Source organism: Eleginops maclovinus, chromosome 4 (assembly GCF_036324505.1).
Source record: "Eleginops maclovinus isolate JMC-PN-2008 ecotype Puerto Natales chromosome 4, JC_Emac_rtc_rv5, whole genome shotgun sequence".
Taxonomy (NCBI): Eukaryota; Metazoa; Chordata; class Actinopteri; order Perciformes; family Eleginopidae; genus Eleginops; species Eleginops maclovinus.
Genome location: NC_086352.1, coordinates 35,753,405 through 35,772,216, shown reverse-complemented (window position 1 = coordinate 35,772,216; position 18,812 = coordinate 35,753,405). Strand labels below are relative to the sequence as shown.

The following is an 18,812-nucleotide window of genomic DNA, read 5'->3' as shown; positions in this document are numbered from 1 at the left end:
TGATGTTGCCGGATCTGTTAGGTATAAGAGCACATCATCTGTGTATAATAACAATTTATGTTGTTCATCAATTGTTGTTAGTCCCTTTATGTCATTGTCGTCTCTGATTAACTGTGCCAATGGTTCAATACTGAAATCGAATAGCAGGGGCGATAGAGAGCAGCCCTGTCTGCATCCACGTTCTAATGCAAATCGGTCAGATACTGACCCATTTACTTTAACAGTAGCTTGTGGGTTAGAGTACAATGTTTGTATCCACTTAATGAAATTGGGGCCGAATTGGAGTCGTTTCAGAGTTTGAAATAAATATTGCCAGGATACGCGGTCAAATGCCTTCTGTGCATCAAGAGACAGTATCATTGTTTCTTCTTCCCTGACTTTTGGATGAGTCATTAGATTTAGTAATCTTCTGATATTATCCCCGTAGTATCTTCCCTTTATAAACCCGGTCTGATCAGGGTGGATAATTTCGGTGATAATTCTATTGACGCGCCTTGCTAGAATGGTTGTTAGTATGCGTAGGTCTGTACTTAACAGTGATATGGGCCTATATGATTGACACGTGGCAGGATCTTTGCCTTCCTTAGGTATCACGACAATTGTCGCATTCCTCCAAGAAGGAGCCAGGGTTCCGGATTGTAGCGCATGTTGGTAAGCTTTTAGTAGTAAGAGTGATAATGTCTCTTTAAACTTTTTATAAAACTCATTGATATACCCGTCCGGTCCAGGACTTTTGTTGTTTTTCAATGTAGAGATTACATCTTGTATTTTCTTGTTCCCTAATTGGTTCGTCTAGCTCTTTCGCCATGGGTTCAGAGAGCTCTTTTAATTTGATGTCATTTAGAAATTGTTACAATTCTTTATCATCTGTGCAGGTATCGGTGTTTTTATATAAGGACTGATAACATTTTGCAAAGGAATCAGAAATTTCATCAGGTTTGGTAAGTATTGCATTGTCAGACTTTATTTTCTGTACTATATTAGAAGAGCGCTGCTTTTTAAGGCTTAATGCTAACAATCTGCTTGCCCTGTTACCATTTTCATAATATTTTTGTTTTGTAAACCTTAAATTGCCCTCGATCTTTTCGGAGAGTAGGCCGTTCAGGTCCCTACGTGTTAGTTTAAGAGCGTTAAGTAGATTGGAGGTTGGTGTTATTTTATGTTGTTGGTCAAGCTGTCTTATTTAGTCTTCTAGTTCACGCTGTTTTGCTTCCCTTCTTTTTTTCTTTGCGCTTGTAACTGAGATAATGCGGCCCCTAATATATGCCTTGGCACAGTCCCATAGAGGTGATATTTCAGATGAAAGATTTGTATCTAAGTAATTATTCAATTCAGTTTTCACAAGACTGATAAATTCCTTATCGTTCAAAAGTGATGCATTCATTCTCCACTGTTTGGTTGTTGACCTGTGACCTATATCCCATGATAAAACAAGAGGTGCATGGTCAGATATAGTCATTGGTAAGAGCTGTATTTCCTCAACCCTATGTAACTCTGCTTTGGGTGTAAAAAAGAGATCTATTCTAGAATGAGAAGAAGGTCTGTGTGAGTAAAAAGTAAAATCTCTGCCCTTGGGGAACTTATTTCTCCAAACGTCCACTAGGCCTGATTCTGTCGACAGATGTTTAAGCATTTTACTCATTCTAGAAGTTGGAGTTTTGGAGGAAGGTTGTCTATCCATAAGCTGTGACACAACACAGTCGAAGTCTCCTCCCATCCAAAGAATACCAGAGCTGTGCTGCAGAATTGTGTTAAAGATTGTACTAATAAAGCCTGGCTTATCCTCATTAGGAGCATATATGTTCATAAGAGTGACTTGTATTCCATCAATTAATCCATTTATCAGAAGGAATCTCCCCTCAGTGTCCTTATGGACCACAGTTAATGCAAAGTTAACCTGTCTATGTATCAGAATTGAGACTCCTCTCTTTTTACCTGATTGATGTGATGAATAGAACACTTTATCTGCCCAGGATTTTTTCAGTTTTTCATGTTCGATTTCCGATAGATGGGTCTCCTGCAGGAATGCTATTTGGCAGTTAGCTCTCTTTAGTTGACCAAGGATTTTCTTCCTCTTTATATGATTATGAAGGCGTTTGACATTATAGCTTATAACCTAAGTGTCCCCATGACTCAAAGTTTGAATTGGAAAGAGTATTTAATTTGGCTATCATTGGGGCGACGAGGAGGGAAGGCAGATGGAGAGCAGGAAATTGGGAGTGTGGCGTGGTATACATGCACCTTCTCAGTCCATAGATTGTATGTTGGGGGTCAGGTTTTAACCACTTAATTGTGATACATTTAATTGCTGCTGTTAGCAGTATTTGGAAAAGATATTTCCTCGCTCTTCCATCGATGCCTCCAGGTATAACTCCTAATGCAACCTTTGGATCCTTTATGAATGGTTGATGAAACACTTCATTAAGGGCCTCAAACACATCATCCCAGAACGTTCTTAGTTTAGGGCATGTCCAAAAGATATGGGTATGGTTACCTATTTGCGCACCACAATTCCGCCAACATTTATTTGAAGTTGTTGGGCCCATTTGAGCTACTAATTCTGGAGTCCGGAAAAATCTTGTAATTATCTTCCATTTAAATTCCCTCCATGAACTAGAGTTAGATGTGCTTCAGTACATATTTCTTCCCACACATCCTGTGGTATGTCTGTATTCATTTCAGTTTCCCATTTCCCTTTTTATTTGTAGTGTATTATTCATAGTCATGCCTAAACACATTTGGTAAAGATGGCATATAACTCTTATCTCCATTCCCTGTTTGTAATTTTATCAAAAACTCTTCAATTGGAGAGGGGACCAAGACTTTATTCCATTCTTTATGTTTTGTCAGAAAGTTCCTCAATTGTAAATATCTAAAAAAGTCAGTGGCAGGAAGTTTGAATTCCTCTTTTAACTGGTCAAATGATTTTAACCGTCCTTATGGAGTTGGTATAGATTAGTGACTCCCTTTGCTGACCATTGTCTAAATCAAAATCCTTTATAAACCCGATATTGGAAAGTGCTGAGATTGCTCTAGGTAGTCCAAATGATGATTTTATTTTCCTCCAAATGTTAAGCGTGACTCTAGGCCATTCACCCATTGGAATTTCCCTTAAGGGGGTGTCTAGGAAAGGTAATGTCTCCACGGGTCTCACACACAAAGCTTTTTCAATTTTAAGCCATCGTGTACATGTTAGATCCTGGATCCATGTTGTTAAAGGTTTTAACTGTGCAGCCCAAAAATAATATCTTAGATTCGGAAGTTTGAGCCCTCCATGTAACTTGGACAATTGTAATGTTTTACGTCTAATTCTTGGTCGCTTTTTCTGCCATATAAATCTTGAAATGAGCCTGTGTAACTTGTCAAATGTAGATTTAGGGATGTCCACAGGTAACATTTGAAATGGATAGAGAAGCCTTGGCAACACATTCATACGTACAGTCTCGATACGGCCCAGCAGAGACAGGGGAAGTATTGTCCACTGATCTAAATCCTTACTGATGTTCTGGATTATGCTTTTGTAATTTTCATCATATATACTTTTTAACGACGGGGGAATTTGTATACCCAGGTATTTAATGCCATCTTTAGGCCACTTGAACCCACTCTGGAGTTGAAACAGTTTGTGGAATTCTTCCCCCCAAGTCCATTGCCATTGTTTTATCTACATTACTTTAAAGCCTGAGAAATATTCATATGTTAGAATGATGTCTTTTAAGTGTGGAATTGTTGTTGCCGGATCTGTTAGGTATAAGAGCACATCATCTGTGTATAATAACAATTTATGTTGTTCATCAATTGTTGTTAGTCCCTTTATGTCATTGTCGTCTCTGATTAACTGTGCCAATGGTTCAATACTGAAATCGAATAGCAGGGGCGATAGAGAGCAGCCCTGTCTGCATCCACGTTCTAATGCAAATCGGTCAGATACTGACCCATTTACTTTAACAGTAGCTTGTGGGTTAGAGTACAATGTTTGTATCCACTTAATGAAATTGGGGCCGAATTGGAGTCGTTTCAGAGTCTGAAATAAATATTGCCAGGATACGCGGTCAAATGCCTTCTGTGCATCAAGAGACAGTATCATTGTTTCTTCTTCCCTGACTTTTGGATGAGTCATTAGATTTAGTAATCTTCTGATATTATCCCCGTAGTATCTTCCCTTTATAAACCCGGTCTGATCAGGGTGGATAATTTCGGTGATAATTCTATTGACGCGCCTTGCTAGAATGGTTGTTAGTATGCGTAGGTCTGTACTTAACAGTGATATGGGCCTATATGATTGACACGTGGCAGGATCTTTGCCTTCCTTAGGTATCACGACAATTGTCGCATTCCTCCAAGAAGGAGCCAGGGTTCCGGATTGTAGCGCATGTTGGTAAGCTTTTAGTAGTAAGAGTGATAATGTCTCTTTAAACTTTTTATAAAACTCATTGATATACCCGTCCGGTCCAGGACTTTTGTTGTTTTTCAATGTAGAGATTACATCTTGTATTTTCTTGTTCCCTAATTGGTTCGTCTAGCTCTTTTGCCATGGGTTCAGAGAGCTCTTTTAATTTGATGTAATTTAGAAGTTGTTACAATTCTTTATCATCTGTGCAGGTATCGATGTTTTTATATAGGGACAGGTAAAAATTTTGCAAAGGAATCAGAAATTTCATCAGGTTTGGTAAGTATTGCATTGTCAGACTTTATTTTCTGTACTATATTAGAAGAGTGCTGCTTTTTAAGGCTTAATGCTAACAATCTGCTTGCCCTGTTACCATTTTCATAATATTTTTGTTTTGTAAACCTTAAATTGCCCTCGATCTTTTCGGAGAGTAGGCCGTTCAGGTCCCTACGTGTTAGTTTAAGAGCGTTAAGTAGATTGGAGGTTGGTGTTATTTTATGTTGTTGGTCAAGCTGTCTTATTTAGTCTTCTAGTTCACGCTGTTTTGCTTCCCTTCTTTTTTTCTTTGCGCTTGTAAATGAGATAATGCGGCCCCTAATATATGCCTTGGCACAGTCCCATAGAGGTGATATTTCAGATGAAAGATTTGTATCTAAGTAATTATTCAATTCAGTTTTCACAAGACTGATAAATTCCTTATCGTTCAAAAGTGATGCATTCATTCTCCACTGTTTGGTTGTTGACCTGTGACCTATATCCCATGATAAAGCAAGAGGTGCATGGTCAGATATAGTCATTGGTAAGAGCTGTATTTCCTCAACCCTATGTAACTCTGCTTTGGGTGTAAAAAAGAGATCTATTCTAGGCAAATATTTGCAGTATGTTTGGATGGGGGCAATGGGGTGAAGGTGGGCTGTCTGCACAAAATAAGAAAGAGAGAGTAAAAAATAAATATAAATACAAAGGAATATGTATGGATGAACTTAAAACATTATATGATGCAGGATCCCTGGGGAACAGTGGGGTCCCAACAGGTACTGAACACAAGATTATAGATAGCAAAAATTCTGCGATCATTAGTGTCTAAACAGACCTTTGGGACAAGGTCCCAAGCTGCAGCTCAGAACTTGCAGCTGTGTGAGCAGGTTTTAGCAGTGCTCGCCTTTGCTAGGATGCAAAACCTAACAGAACAAATACAGTTATTGCTTGGCCACTCAGGCCCTGCAGGATCACGTAATAAAGTACAACAAAGATAACGACACCTTACCATAGCGTCTCAGTAGTCAAAGTCATTATAAATGATATAAAGTTATCAGTGGTAGGCGGCTTTTTTTCACAAGTTCACCTGTGAAATAAGGATACATACGATCAAGTCTTCATCTCAGTTGCTGGGATGACATTGTTTTTTACATAGTCCATGGACTTCGCAGCATCCAAGAATTCTTTCTCCTCGTTTTTGTGGGAGATCCGGAATCTGGCAGGGAAAAGTATTCCAAAACGGACACCCCGTCTGTTTCGAAGCATCTTCCTGACGTCTGTGAAGGCTGCTCTGGCCTTAGCTACGTTAGCTGTGTAGTCTGGGAATATGGCGATTGGTTTGCCGTCATAGATGAGTTGGTTACTGCTGTTGCAAGCCCTCTTCAGGATATCCATGGCATCTCCGTCGTTGTGTAGTTTTGCGACGATTACGCGCGGCTTGTCTCCCGGCTTTCTCTGTGTCAAACTGCGGTGTGAGCGTTCAACCCGGACCTCTGTGTCGAGCCGGAAAACCTCCGTAAGAAGTTTGGAAACTGCCGCGGGAGAGCTAGACCTCGGCTGCTCCTCAACCCCCGTAATCTGGATATTTCCCCTCCTCATCCTCCCCTCCATTTCCTCACACCTTTCTTGTAAGACTTGTACTTGCTTCCGGAGATCTGTTACCGTAGTTTGTACAGTTACAACTTCGTCCGACCATGTTGACAATCCATTCTCCACGGCTTCACATCAGCTTTAACACACTCAATTTCGGTGTGGATTGCGGTTGTGCTGTTAGCAATTTCAGCTCTCACCGCCTGCATTTCCTTCCTTAACGCTTCAAAGTCATCTGCTAGGGCACTCTTCAACTCCGCTCTTATTACGCATGAAATTTCTGCCTTTAGGGAGGCGAGTATGTCCGCTTTAACCGATGCGATGTCCTTGGCTAAGCTAGCTGGTATAGGTTGAGTTTGGCTGGAGTTCACCAGACTTTTTGCCGAGGAGGAGTTGGGCCTTGCTTTGGACGAGCCGTAGTACTTGTATTTTCGTAGATTTGACGCCATATAGCCTACACCGAGATATTTGCCTCTTGACTGTGCTGTAACTTATTAGTGATACGTTTTGAGCCTTTAACGCACAGTTTGAAATGTAAGTGTCTTTAAAATATGGAATGATTAAAGATTCTGCAGGAGCCCCGAGAAAGACGTCTTACTCCATTTATCGCTCAGTAGCGCCCCCAAAAGTATTTGAAAAAATATATTTTAAGACTTAAAGATGTTCAAATGAATATCTTTGTGTTATAGAGCTGATCATAAGCAGGGCGATGCCAGGTCACTGTGTTAAACTGGATGTTTATCTCCTCAGTTGAGATTTATGTATATAGATTGTGTCTATTCTGTGCTTAAGTTGACAGGAGGATGCAGTGTTATTGTTGTACCACTGTGGGGCACTAAAGTGTAAATGTGTAGGTTTGCATCATATGCAAATGAGGGTGTGTTCACTTCATGCACTTGTCCTGATCTGTGTTGTATTCCAAGTTAGCTCGGCTGAGCAAAGGGTACAATAAACCATGCCTAAGAGCTAAACAGTTCACCATATATCTCTCCGAGTGCAACGCAGGATGAAGCTGCAATCCTTAACTTAACAGGTTATGGGCCCAGGAGTCATTTGGGGAGAAGTTTGAAGAGTTATCACCGTCAGAAAGTCGCAGCGAATCGCGTGCTAACGGGATAGCAAGAAAAGCTAACATGGACCATCGAGGGACAAGCAGGTTGCCTCGACTGATGTTCGATGGAGATGAAAATAAGTATGAACTGTGGGAAACCAAAGTGTTGGGACACCTTCACCTATTAGGGTTAAAGAATACGATTCTAAGAGAACCAAATGATGAAGCCGAGATAGTGGCAGATGGCAAGAAAAATGCTGACGCCTATGCTGAGCTAATACAGCTTTTAGACGATAAAAGGAGGGGAAGCCTATTAAGGGGATATTATGCTGGGAAGGGAAAACCCCGGATAATAAACTTGTACACCATGTTGACGTCGCTTCAGAGGTCGAACATTGAAAGTGTCACGGACTATATCATAAGGGCAGAAACCGCCATCACCGCGCTACGTAACGCAGGTGAAACGTTGGGCGACGGCCTACTGATAGCCATGGCCTTGAAAGGGCTGCCTGAGGGTTTAGGCCATTTGCAATACATGTGGCACATAATGACGACAATATAACGCTCGCAGAGTTCAGGACAAAACTCCGGAGCTTTGAAGACACAGAGAATTAAGAGTGATAACGTGATGAAGACTCAAGCGAGAACCGGACGGAGGCCCGCCAAACAAGGTGCATATGACAGGAACAAGGACGATGTAGATATTGTGTCTTATAAGTGCGGCACAAAAGGCCACAGAGCAAGAACATGTCGGCAGAAGACATGGTGTAGTCAATGCAAAAGTGACACACACAAAGACGCCACGTGCAGGCGTAAAGACAGACAAGATGGCGCGCGAGAAAAGTCTCAGAAGAAGATGGCAGCGACCCAGAGTACATCTTCAGGATCAAAGACGGAGAAACCAGGGTCCAACGGCAGCCAGCACGCGGCATCCAGGAGAAGGGCCTGATGGTCGACACAGGAGCTACCTCTCATATCATCACAGACATTACCAAGTTTAAAAACTTTGATGACACGTTCAAGCCAGAAACCATAGAGCTGGCAGACGGTACCAGGTGCGGCGGCGTCGCTCAACGCAAGAGAGATGCAGAGTTTTGCCTGGTTGACAGCAGAGGAAGACGACATACCACTACGCTGAGAAAGGCGTTGTTTATACCGTCATACCCCCAGGACATCTTCTCAGTGAAGGCAGCGACCGCCAGTGGAGCCACGGTCGTTTTCAAACAGGACAAAGACGCCTTGATACACAAAGATGGTACCAGGTTTAACATTCATGTGTACAACAGGTTGTATTATTTGCACACTGAAGGTGAGAATAGTGACAAGTGCAGCGCTTGTCACGATGTACAGACGTGGCATGAAATACTAGGCCACTGTAATTATGAAGATGTACTAAAATAGCAAAATGTGGTTGAAGGTATGCAGATCAAGGGCAAATCAGATAGACCCGACCAAGAATGTGAGGTATGTATTCAGGGAAAATTTGCACAAACCAGAAATAGAAACCCTGATAGCAGAGCAAAGGCTCCCTTACAAATGGTACACACGGACCTAGCCGGTCCGGTAGCTACAGAGTCAATAGATGGTTACAAATATGTACAGTCATTCACTGATGACTACTCAGGTGCAGTATTTGTATATTTTCTAAAAAACTAAAAGTGACACGGTACAGGCAACAGAAAAATTCCTAGCAGATACAGCCCCATACGGGAAAGTGAAGTGTATATGGTCCGACAACGGCACTGAGTTCACATGCAGGGATTTCCAAACGTTGTTAAGGAAAAACGGGATTAGACATGAGACGTCGGCCCCGTATTCACCCCACCAGAACGGTACAGCTGAGAGGAGCTGGCGTACTCTTTTTGAGATGGGTAGGTGTATGCTAATTGAAAGTCAGCTACCAAAACAGTTATGGAACTATGCAGTTCAAACAGCAGCCATAGTACGTAATAGATGTTTTAATAGGCGTACAGGACAAACCCCTTACCAGATGCTGACAGATAAAAAGCCTAACGTCTCTACAATTGAACAGTTTGGGTCTGTATGTTGACATACAAACAGGACAAGGGAAAACTTGATTCCAGGTGTGACCAGGGGCGTTTTGTGGGTTATGATAACAACAGCCCTGCATATTTGGTCTATCACCCAGACACTGCGAGAGTACAAAAGCACAGGCTAGTCAAGTTTGTGAACAAGGTAACTGTGGAAAAACAGACACAGACATTTGGGCCAGATCCAAATGATGAAACTGACAGTGTGAGGCAGCCTAGGGCTAGCATGATCACACAGGAGATAAATGAGAGTCTACAGATTGCTCAGGAGACTAGTGCACAAAGTGATAGTCCAGCAACTATGTCAGACGACAGTAAACAAACGCAAGCAAGTGTGGCAGGTGGTGAATCTGAGAGTGGGAGACGGAAACCAAGTCACTTAAAGGACTTTGTAACTGAGGACAGTGATAGTGATGGGATTCATACTACTGTAGACTACTGCTACAGAGCAGTATGGGGCATTCCACAGACATTTGAGGAGGCTTTGATGTCAACAGACTCAAAGGAGTGGGTCAAAGCCATGGATGACGAAATCCAGTCATTAAACGACAACAACACATTTACCCTGACAAATCTGCCAAAAGGCAAAAAGACAGTGGGGGGTAAATGGGTTTACTCTATCAAAAGTGATATTGAGGGAACGGACAAGTACAAAGCAAGGTTTGTAGCCAAGGGCTATAGCCAAAGGATGGGAATTGACTATGGAGAGACTTTTTCTCCCACAGCCAACTTGACAAGCGTAAGAGTGTTGTTACCATACCTGCAAACTCAGAAGGGCTGAAAAAGGTGACAAACTAAACCGTTGTAGGGGGGTCTGGGGGCACCCCCCCCCCCCCCAGCCTTTGTACACGTTGCCTAGCAACGCCGCACATGCGCATTATATCCTGCTCCACTCCGAGTTATAGTAGTAGGCTATTTCATGGGAAACGCATGAACAGCACGTTAAGATCTCGGCCAAGTCGTAATTAAAAGCAGTTCTTCATTATTTAAGTGAAGCGGCGGTAACGCCAGTGTTGTTAAACACGCAAATGCCGGTTGGTGTGCGTACGGTACTGAGTGTTTATCGGTCCACGGCCGTAATGAACGTGTCGCATTGGTCCATATGTAATGCGCACGTTCTGTTGTTCCCATTGGCATAGAGCTATTGAACATTAACTTTAACAAAGGATACGGATAACATTTAGCCCACGGCAGTTTTGTCATTGTATGTATAGCCTATATTTGTATTACGCTATCATCATTCAACATGTAGAATGAACGTGTAATCTGTAGAGTCGATTTACATAGATAATTCACAACCATGAACCTAATCTGGATCTTAAACCTGCCAATTGCCAACAATTGTTAATACATATAAAATGTGTTTTTTGTTTTTAGATCGCGTGTTTCAAAGGCATCTGTGTCTTGTGTACATAACACAGCGCAATATGAATACTGTCATTTCCAACAGTGAAGCGTTATATGTGCTTACGAAAACTTTAAACAAACTCTACACACGGTCGCCAGCGTTTGTAAATTTTGTTCGTAACTCCAAACTTTGATGAAAAGTTGATGAATGCGAAACCGAAATAATTAATCCGAACGGATCACGGATCAATGATGATCCGTTGCACCACTACTAGCTACTCACTAAACCACACACGGATGTGTATTTGTTCATTACGTGTTCGTTTTCATCCCTCTCATATCTGACCACAATGACATAGCCGCCAGTAATATCAGATAACAGGACGGATGCTGTGGAGATCAGCCTTCACAAACGCATCCTGTTCGCATTTAACGAGGTGACGTAGAACTGGTCTAGCTAGGCTAACTTTAACACAATTCACTGAGGTTAGCTAGCAACCTAACAAGCTGATAAGCTGAAGCATGTTAATACACTTTATTTGGCTCAAATAATTTTACTTCAGCAACGTTAAAATTATACAGCATACAATGTTTTTGCCATATTAGCTGCTACTAGACCTACCTCAAAACTTGTATCTGTAAGGTATCCCGAAAATTGTCCAGAAGAACCACTCGCTGACGACTGAGCACTCCACTCCAAGAGGGACCGATGGGTAAAAGCGCTCGCTGTGGTTTATCTTGCTTATGATTGGTCGGTGGTGGTGGAACGCGAGTCATTTGAACAAAGATTTTATTTATTGTGAAGATAGCAAACTTGTTTCTTGCTCATTATACAGTCGGTTATACAGTCTATGGTTGGTCGGTCAGCCCCCCCCCCCCCCCCCCCCTAAAAAAAAAAAACTCTTCGGATCTACACGATTCACGTCAATGACATATTTTGAGTTGAAAACAGCGAATTTCGCCGAAAGGTGACTAGTTTGCAGGTATGTGTTACAGAAAGCAGCACAGGAGGATTTGCTACTGTAACCGGGTTAAAATCAGGGTTTTGAGTACTCATGAGTATATACATAGTTTATTGTTTTTCGTAATGTTTTGTTAGGTTGCTATTTTGCTATTGTGTTTTGTGATTTATATGTTGTATATATCTGTTTGTTTATCTGTAATGTGGCCATCCCGCCAGGAGGGGGCGTAATGGGGGGTGAATGGGAGACGGGGAAGTGAGGGTGAGAGGTCAGGGAAACGCGCGGGAGTTGGAACGAGTGGCGGTTGGTTAACGCAGCCAGCGTCGCTGCTAGGACCAGCTTCTTGGGGACCGCGGACCGGGCAGAGGCGCCGACGGGCTTCGTTCGCCTTCCTCCGGCCAGGAGGAACCAAGGCAACACGCCAAGGACGAGTGCCGTTGCCGCGGACCTTTCATGGACTCTCGAGGTTCTCCCTGGAACACTACCGACACACTACCGACGTCACCCACCACTCACCTGTACGTGAGTACGGTCCTCGTTCGCTCATAGGGAGTGAAGAGGAGTACGCGGCGTCATCAGGCCTGCAACGGGGGTTTCTTTGTTTTCTTTCATTTAGAATGCCGGCATTAGGTTAATACGTGTATATAGCCATGTTGTAACTGTTTCACTTTATTCTAAAGCAAGTAAACATTTGAAATCATACATTTTTGTTTGTTTATTTATGTGTAGTGTTTATGTCACTGTGTATGTTTAAATGTGTTGTTCGTAGTTAAGGGTACTGGTTACATTTTAATCAAGTAATTTAGGGAATCTAAACTATTCAAAAAAGTATTCATGTTAGGTTAAAGAACCTAGGGCCCTGCCCTCTATCGATCAGGGGTAAAAGGGGCTACACTACTGCATCAGATGGATGTAAAAACGGCGTACTTACACGCTCCTATAGATTATGAAATCTATATCGATCAGCCAGAGGGTTATAAAGAAAGAGGTGAAAGTCTAGTATGTAAACTAGAAAAATCTCTGTATGGTCTGAATTAATCCGGTAGAAACTGGAATAGGATTTTGCATGATTGTTTAACTGAAGATGATTTTGCACAGAACCCAGCAGACCACTGTGTCTATTCCAAAGAGACCAAAGATGGGAAGGTAATAATAGTCATCTGGGTCGATGATCTGATAATTGCAGCTAGCAATGACAAAATACTGAAGGAAGTGAAAGAGATGCTCTCTGAAAAATTTAAGATGAAAGATTTAGGCAGGCTCAAACACTTCCTCGGTATCGATTTCAAACAGTCTGATGGATGTGTAAAGATGTCACAGGAAAAGTATGTCAACAAGATACTGGAGAGGTTTAACATGCAAAACTGTAAACCCAGAGAAACACCCTGTGATCAAAAACTTGACTATACAGAAAATGCTGTAAAAATGGATGATGTCAGGATGTACAGAGAGGCGGTAGGCAGCCTTATATACCTGACCACATGTACAAGGCCAGATTTAAGCTTTGTTGTAAGCAAACTATCACAATATTTTGCTGAGCCTACAGAGGAGCAGTGGGTAACTGTGAAACCCGTGTTAAGATACCTCAGAGGCACTACAGAGAAAGAGTTGTGTTTCAGAAGAAACGACAGTGAGAAGCTAGGCCTACTAGCCTACAGTGATGCTGATTGGGCAGCTGATGCCACCGACAGGCGGAGTACCACAGGATACTGTGTAAGCCTCAGTAAGAACAGCTCTTTAGTCTCATGGAAGAGTAGGAAGCAGCCTACAGTGGCACTTTCCACCTGTGAGGCTGAATACATGGCTCTGGCCTCAACTATACAAGAGTGTATATATCTAGAGCAGTTAATGGAGGGTATCGATGATTACAAATATACACAAACAGTAGTGTATGAGGACAATCAAGGAACAATCACCCTTGCCAAAAACCCGGTAAGCAGACAGCGGTGTAAGCACGTGGACATAAAGTACCACTTCATAAGATCAACTGTGAATGATGGAAGAGTAACTCTGGTGTACTGCCCTACTGAAGAAATGGTGGCAGATATAATGACAAAACCTGTATCTAAAATGAAACTGAAGAAGTTTGCAGGACTCGTTTTTGGAGTTTAAAATGTGTGAGGAGGTCCACATTTTCTTTTTGTTGTTTCTCTGTTTAAAATTGTTGGAGTATAGCAACCTGAGTACAAGTGGGGGTGTTAAGCTGGATGTTTATGTCCTCAGTTAAGATTTATGTATATAGATTGTGTCTATTCTGTGCTTAAGTTGACAGGAGGATGCAGTGTTATTGTTGTACCACTGTGGGGCACTAAAGTGTAAATGTGTAGGTTTGCATCATATGCAAATGAGGGTGTGTTCACTTCATGCACTTGTCCTGATCTGTGTTGTATTCCAAGTTTGCTCTGCTGAGCGAAGGGTACAATAAACCATGCCAAAGAGCTAAACAGTTCACCGTCTCTGCATCAAATATATCTCTCTGAGTGCAACGCAGGATGAAGCTGCAATCCTTAACTTAACACACTGTGAAATATAAAGAATGAAGCTGTACCTCAGTGGCCATCCATAGGATGTTACCCATCTTCATCTGGCAGCTGACCCTGCTGCCTGCACAGCTTATCCTCTGCACCTCCACCTGGCCCTTCTCCACATTCACCACGCTGTAGCTCCTGCAGAACAATAAATACATGTATATATAATTCCTCTGTTCTCCTGGAGTATGCCCACCCTCTTGTGGTGAGTGTGCTACGCGAGCTGAGAGGAGGACTATCGGGTTATAAAGTTTTGACTTGTTTGGATATGTGGTGATTAGTCACAGCCTCCTGATGGCAGCTCCCAGGGTCGGAGGTCTAATGGAGGGATGGGACAGTTGGGGGAGGGGAGCTAAGAAGTTGTTGCCACAGGGAAGGGGTTAACAGTGGGAAGAAGTCAGCAGCCCATATTAAAGCACCTGTTCAGGGATGAAAGCTGCTTTTATTGCACCGAGCCCTGCAGACAACAGAGCTGTGACATTAAGCACCTGGCGTTAGTGTTTGATGTATGGTTTATAATTCACCTCCGCATATATCTAAATGGACTCCTAAAACCGCTTTTTAAGAGACAAATAAAAAATCTGTTCATTTTCTTTAAGAAGTTGTTTGTGTATATATCAGGAAATTGTATGTCGTTTTGGTGTCCAAGGAGGACATGAATGATTATCTCTGATGTACAACAGGTGCAGCTACAGTCAGGTCCATAAATATTTGGACATTGACACAATTTGTATTATTTGGGCTCTGTACCCCACAACAATGGATTTGAAATTAAACAATGAATATGTACTTTAAGTGCAGACTTTCAGCTTTATTTTGAGGGTGTTTACATCCAGATCAGATAGATAGAATCGGAGGATGAAACCCTCTTTATTGTCACATACATGCACACAGCAGAGCACACACAGTGAAATATGTCCTCTGCATTTAACCCATCCTAGTACTAGGAGCAGTGGGCAGCTATCGTGCAGCGCCCGGGGATGCAGCGCCCGGGGAGACAAATAAAATCAGGTGAATGGTGTAGGAATTACAACACATTTTATCCAGGGTATCCCCTTTTTAATGGACCAAAAGTAATTGGACAATTGGCTGCTTGGCTGTTGCATGGCCTGGTGTGTGTTATTTCCTCTTCAGTTCTTTTACAAGGAGCAGAAAAGGGTCTAGAATTAATTTCAAGTGTGTTATTTGAATGTGGAATATGTTGCTGTCAACTATCAATATGTAGTCCAAAGAGCTGTCACTATCAGTGTAGCAAGCCATCATTCGGCTGAAGCATTCAAAAAAACATCAGAGACATACCACACACATTAGGTGTGGCCAAATCTAACATTTGTTTCATTATTGAAAAGAAAGAACAAACTGTTGTATGATGTAAACGTAGTGATCCTCAAAAACAGGAAGGCCAGATTAGAGCTTGCTGAAACCCATCTTAAAGAGCCTGTACAGATCTGGAAAACATCCTATGGACAGATGATTCAAAGATCAACTTGTACCAGAATGAGAGGAAGAGAAGAGCATAGAGAAGGGAAGGAACTGATGATCCAAAGCGTACTCCTCATCAGTGCAGCATGGTGGTGGTAGTGTTATGGCGTGTGCATGTTTGGCAGCCAATGAAACTGCTTCCTTTATATTTAATGATGATGTGACTGCTGACAAAAGCAGCAGGATGAACGCTGAAGGGTGTCGGGCAATATTATCTGCTCATATTCATCCAAATGCTTCAGAACTCATTGTGCAGCGCTTCACAGTGCAGATGGACAATGACCTGACGCATACTGCAAAGGCAGCCAAAGAGGAATTTCTGCAATGGTGAAGTCAATCACCTGACCTGAATCCAATTGAGCATGCACTTCACTTGCTGAAAACAAAACTGCCAAAAGAACAAACAGGAACTGAAGACAGCCGCAGTAGAGGCCTGGCAGAGCATCAGCAGGGATGAAACTCAGCGTCTAGTGATGTCTATGGGTTCAACACTTCAGGCATTGACTGGAAAAGATTTGCCACCAAATATTAAAAGTGACAATTTTATTTAGGATTATGTTACTTTGTCCAATTACTTTTGGTCCCTTAAAAAGGGGATACCACGTATAAAATGTTTTGTAATTCCTAAACTAGTCACCTGATTTGGATGTAAATACCCTCAAAATAAAGCTGAAAGTCTGCAGTTAAAGCACATATCGCATTTTTGATTTCAAGTCCATTGTAGAGGTGTACAGAGCCAAAAATAATGAAAATTGTGTCAATGTCCAAATATTTATGGACCTGACTATGTTAGCATATACATGTATGTTATTTGTATGTTATGTTTGTGAAAAAAAAGTTATAAAGCACTTCCTTTTAAATTTTGTATATGCCAAATGATTGTTTTCAGGATAAAGACCTGCAAAAACACTGACATTATAATGTGGATCAAATCTGATGTTCAATAAAACAATGACATCAGCTCCTCCTCTGAAGGTGGAAGGCACTTTCTCTTTCTGACAATCTCACCTTGTTTTGTTACAAAATGTTGCATTTAAAAAATGAAATGGATCATTAATAACAGTTTTTGCAGAATGTGTGCTCACAGCAGAAGTTCCCATGCATGCCGATCTGAAACACACCTGCTGTCCTTGTCTCCGTCCCAGAGCACAGCGCTGTGTCCCTGCAGCGGCGACAGGAAGAGCTGCGCGTGGCTGCCGACCGGCAACATGTACCGGAGGCACGGGAAGCTGGGCTCCTGCATCTGCCTCACACACTGCAGGGCCACTGGCCTCTATATACACACACACACACACACACACACACACACACACACACACACACACACACACACACACACACACACACACACACACACACACACACACACACACACACACACACACACACACACACACACACACACACACACACACTTTTTCAATCAGTAGGTGCAGTTTCCTCTTTATGTTATCTAGCATACTGCTGCTACCTACTCAACATTTCATTTTAAGTGATGATTTAATCTGTGTGTGAGACACACACTGTATTTACAGAGAACATGATACCTCACAAGAATCCACCTGCAAAAATGACCTCGGACCCTTCCTTTAGGTCTGTGTGATGCTGGAAGATACATTCTCATGATGTTGGTAATGTGTTTTCATTGGTGTCCAGCTAATCCATTACCCTAGCCACACAGTTCATCCATTTCATAAAGAGCAGGAAAACAAGTGTGTTTTTGATAAATGAATGGGTCTGCAACAATAAAATACAATCAAAATAAACCAGCACCTTCTCGGGCTTGGTGTCCCAGCACTCAGTCAGTAGGCTTTGGAGGCAGCAGAACTGGACCTCCTCTGGGCTGCCCAGCACCGGCCGGATGCCTTTGGAGAGCTTCTTTGCTATCTGGAGCTGGTGGTGTCCCAGCAACGGCCTCTGCCCGGACAGCAGCTCGTACAGCACCATTCCAAAGGAGAACATGTCCACCTGGGGCGGTGAGGGATAGAGACGACACAGGATCAGAGGGACATCTGAGGAGGGTCTCGAGACCAACTGAACTGGGTGTGTGTTAAGTAGATGGAATTTATAGTGGGACAAAATGCCTCCTGATTAGAACAAACTAAATAATTCATAACATTTTAATATGAACGTGTCTAAGAAGTGTCTCTGGTGCTGGAAATCCACTTCTGAGTAAATCCTCTGCCAGCCCAATCAATGCTTTTATCAGGATAGTAGTAACACATTTGTTATTCCAAATATGTCTGTGCAGGGGTTGTCAATGATGTCTATGAATATTAAAAATGAGTCAATCATACATCCTGGTTTTTGGCATGTTGGGGGTAATATATCTCATTGAATTGCGGAGAAAATATTGAAAATACCCATATTCAATAGAAGGGATATATAAAAATACCAGGCAGGCAAATATGAACTCTGCAATAAGGAGAACAAAAACATGTTATGGTACCTTATTCCTATTACACTTGATTAACTGTAGAAATGTGAAATGTAATATGGATTTGCAATGTTTGACAGATACACAATACAATACATAGTATCTACCTTATTTGAGGGTTTGTTTGGGCAGCCATACTGGTCCTACTGTTTTGCTTCACTGAGGCAGATTAAGTGCTGTACCTTCTCATCATATACGATGCCCGGTCGGATCTCAGGAGCCTGATAACCTGGTGTGCCGTCGACCCCCAAGGCTCCCTCATGGAAGGTTTGCCGAGAAATGCCATAATCAGAAAGTTTAATGTTAACCGGATCTTGCACCTGGAAGAAGATACACTCTGTTTGTTTTATAAGGAAACCGATTACGGTCATATGATTCAAGTTTCTAATGGAAGCATTTTGAATGTGTGTTTGACCCTGACAGCAGGCACACCAAGGGAAACAATCTGTGACTATAGTACACATAAATAATGTAAATACATAATGATGCCTTTAACCAAAATAACATGTATGTGACCCATACACAAACCTCCAGAGACCACACCAGGATGTTGTCAGATTTGAGGTCACAGAAGATGATGCTCTTCCTGTGAAGGTAGGCCAGTCCTACTGCAATCTGATAGGCTACTCTAAAAGTGAGCATGTGACCGAGGGGCATGTATCTGGAGCCTACAAGGAGAAAACATAACATCATGTTCAACTAACATAGCATCAGGT

General features: G+C 42.2%; 1 protein-coding gene across 6 annotated transcripts in view; it reads right to left on the bottom strand.

The window, feature by feature from the left end:
• The window catches only part of lrrk1 (leucine-rich repeat kinase 1), a 70,627-nt gene that overhangs the window by 8,393 nt on the left and 43,422 nt on the right, over window positions 1-18,812 (bottom strand). For all 6 annotated transcript variants that reach the window (XM_063881642.1, XM_063881647.1, XM_063881643.1 and 3 more), the window contains 5 exons: window positions 18,625-18,764; window positions 18,279-18,416; window positions 17,433-17,627; window positions 16,781-16,932; window positions 14,198-14,315 (listed from right to left, as the gene is read on the bottom strand). In XM_063881642.1, coding sequence (XP_063737712.1) covers window positions 14,198-14,315; window positions 16,781-16,932; window positions 17,433-17,627; window positions 18,279-18,416; window positions 18,625-18,764 — 743 coding nt within the window. The remainder of the gene's footprint in view (window positions 1-14,197; window positions 14,316-16,780; window positions 16,933-17,432; window positions 17,628-18,278; window positions 18,417-18,624; window positions 18,765-18,812) is intronic.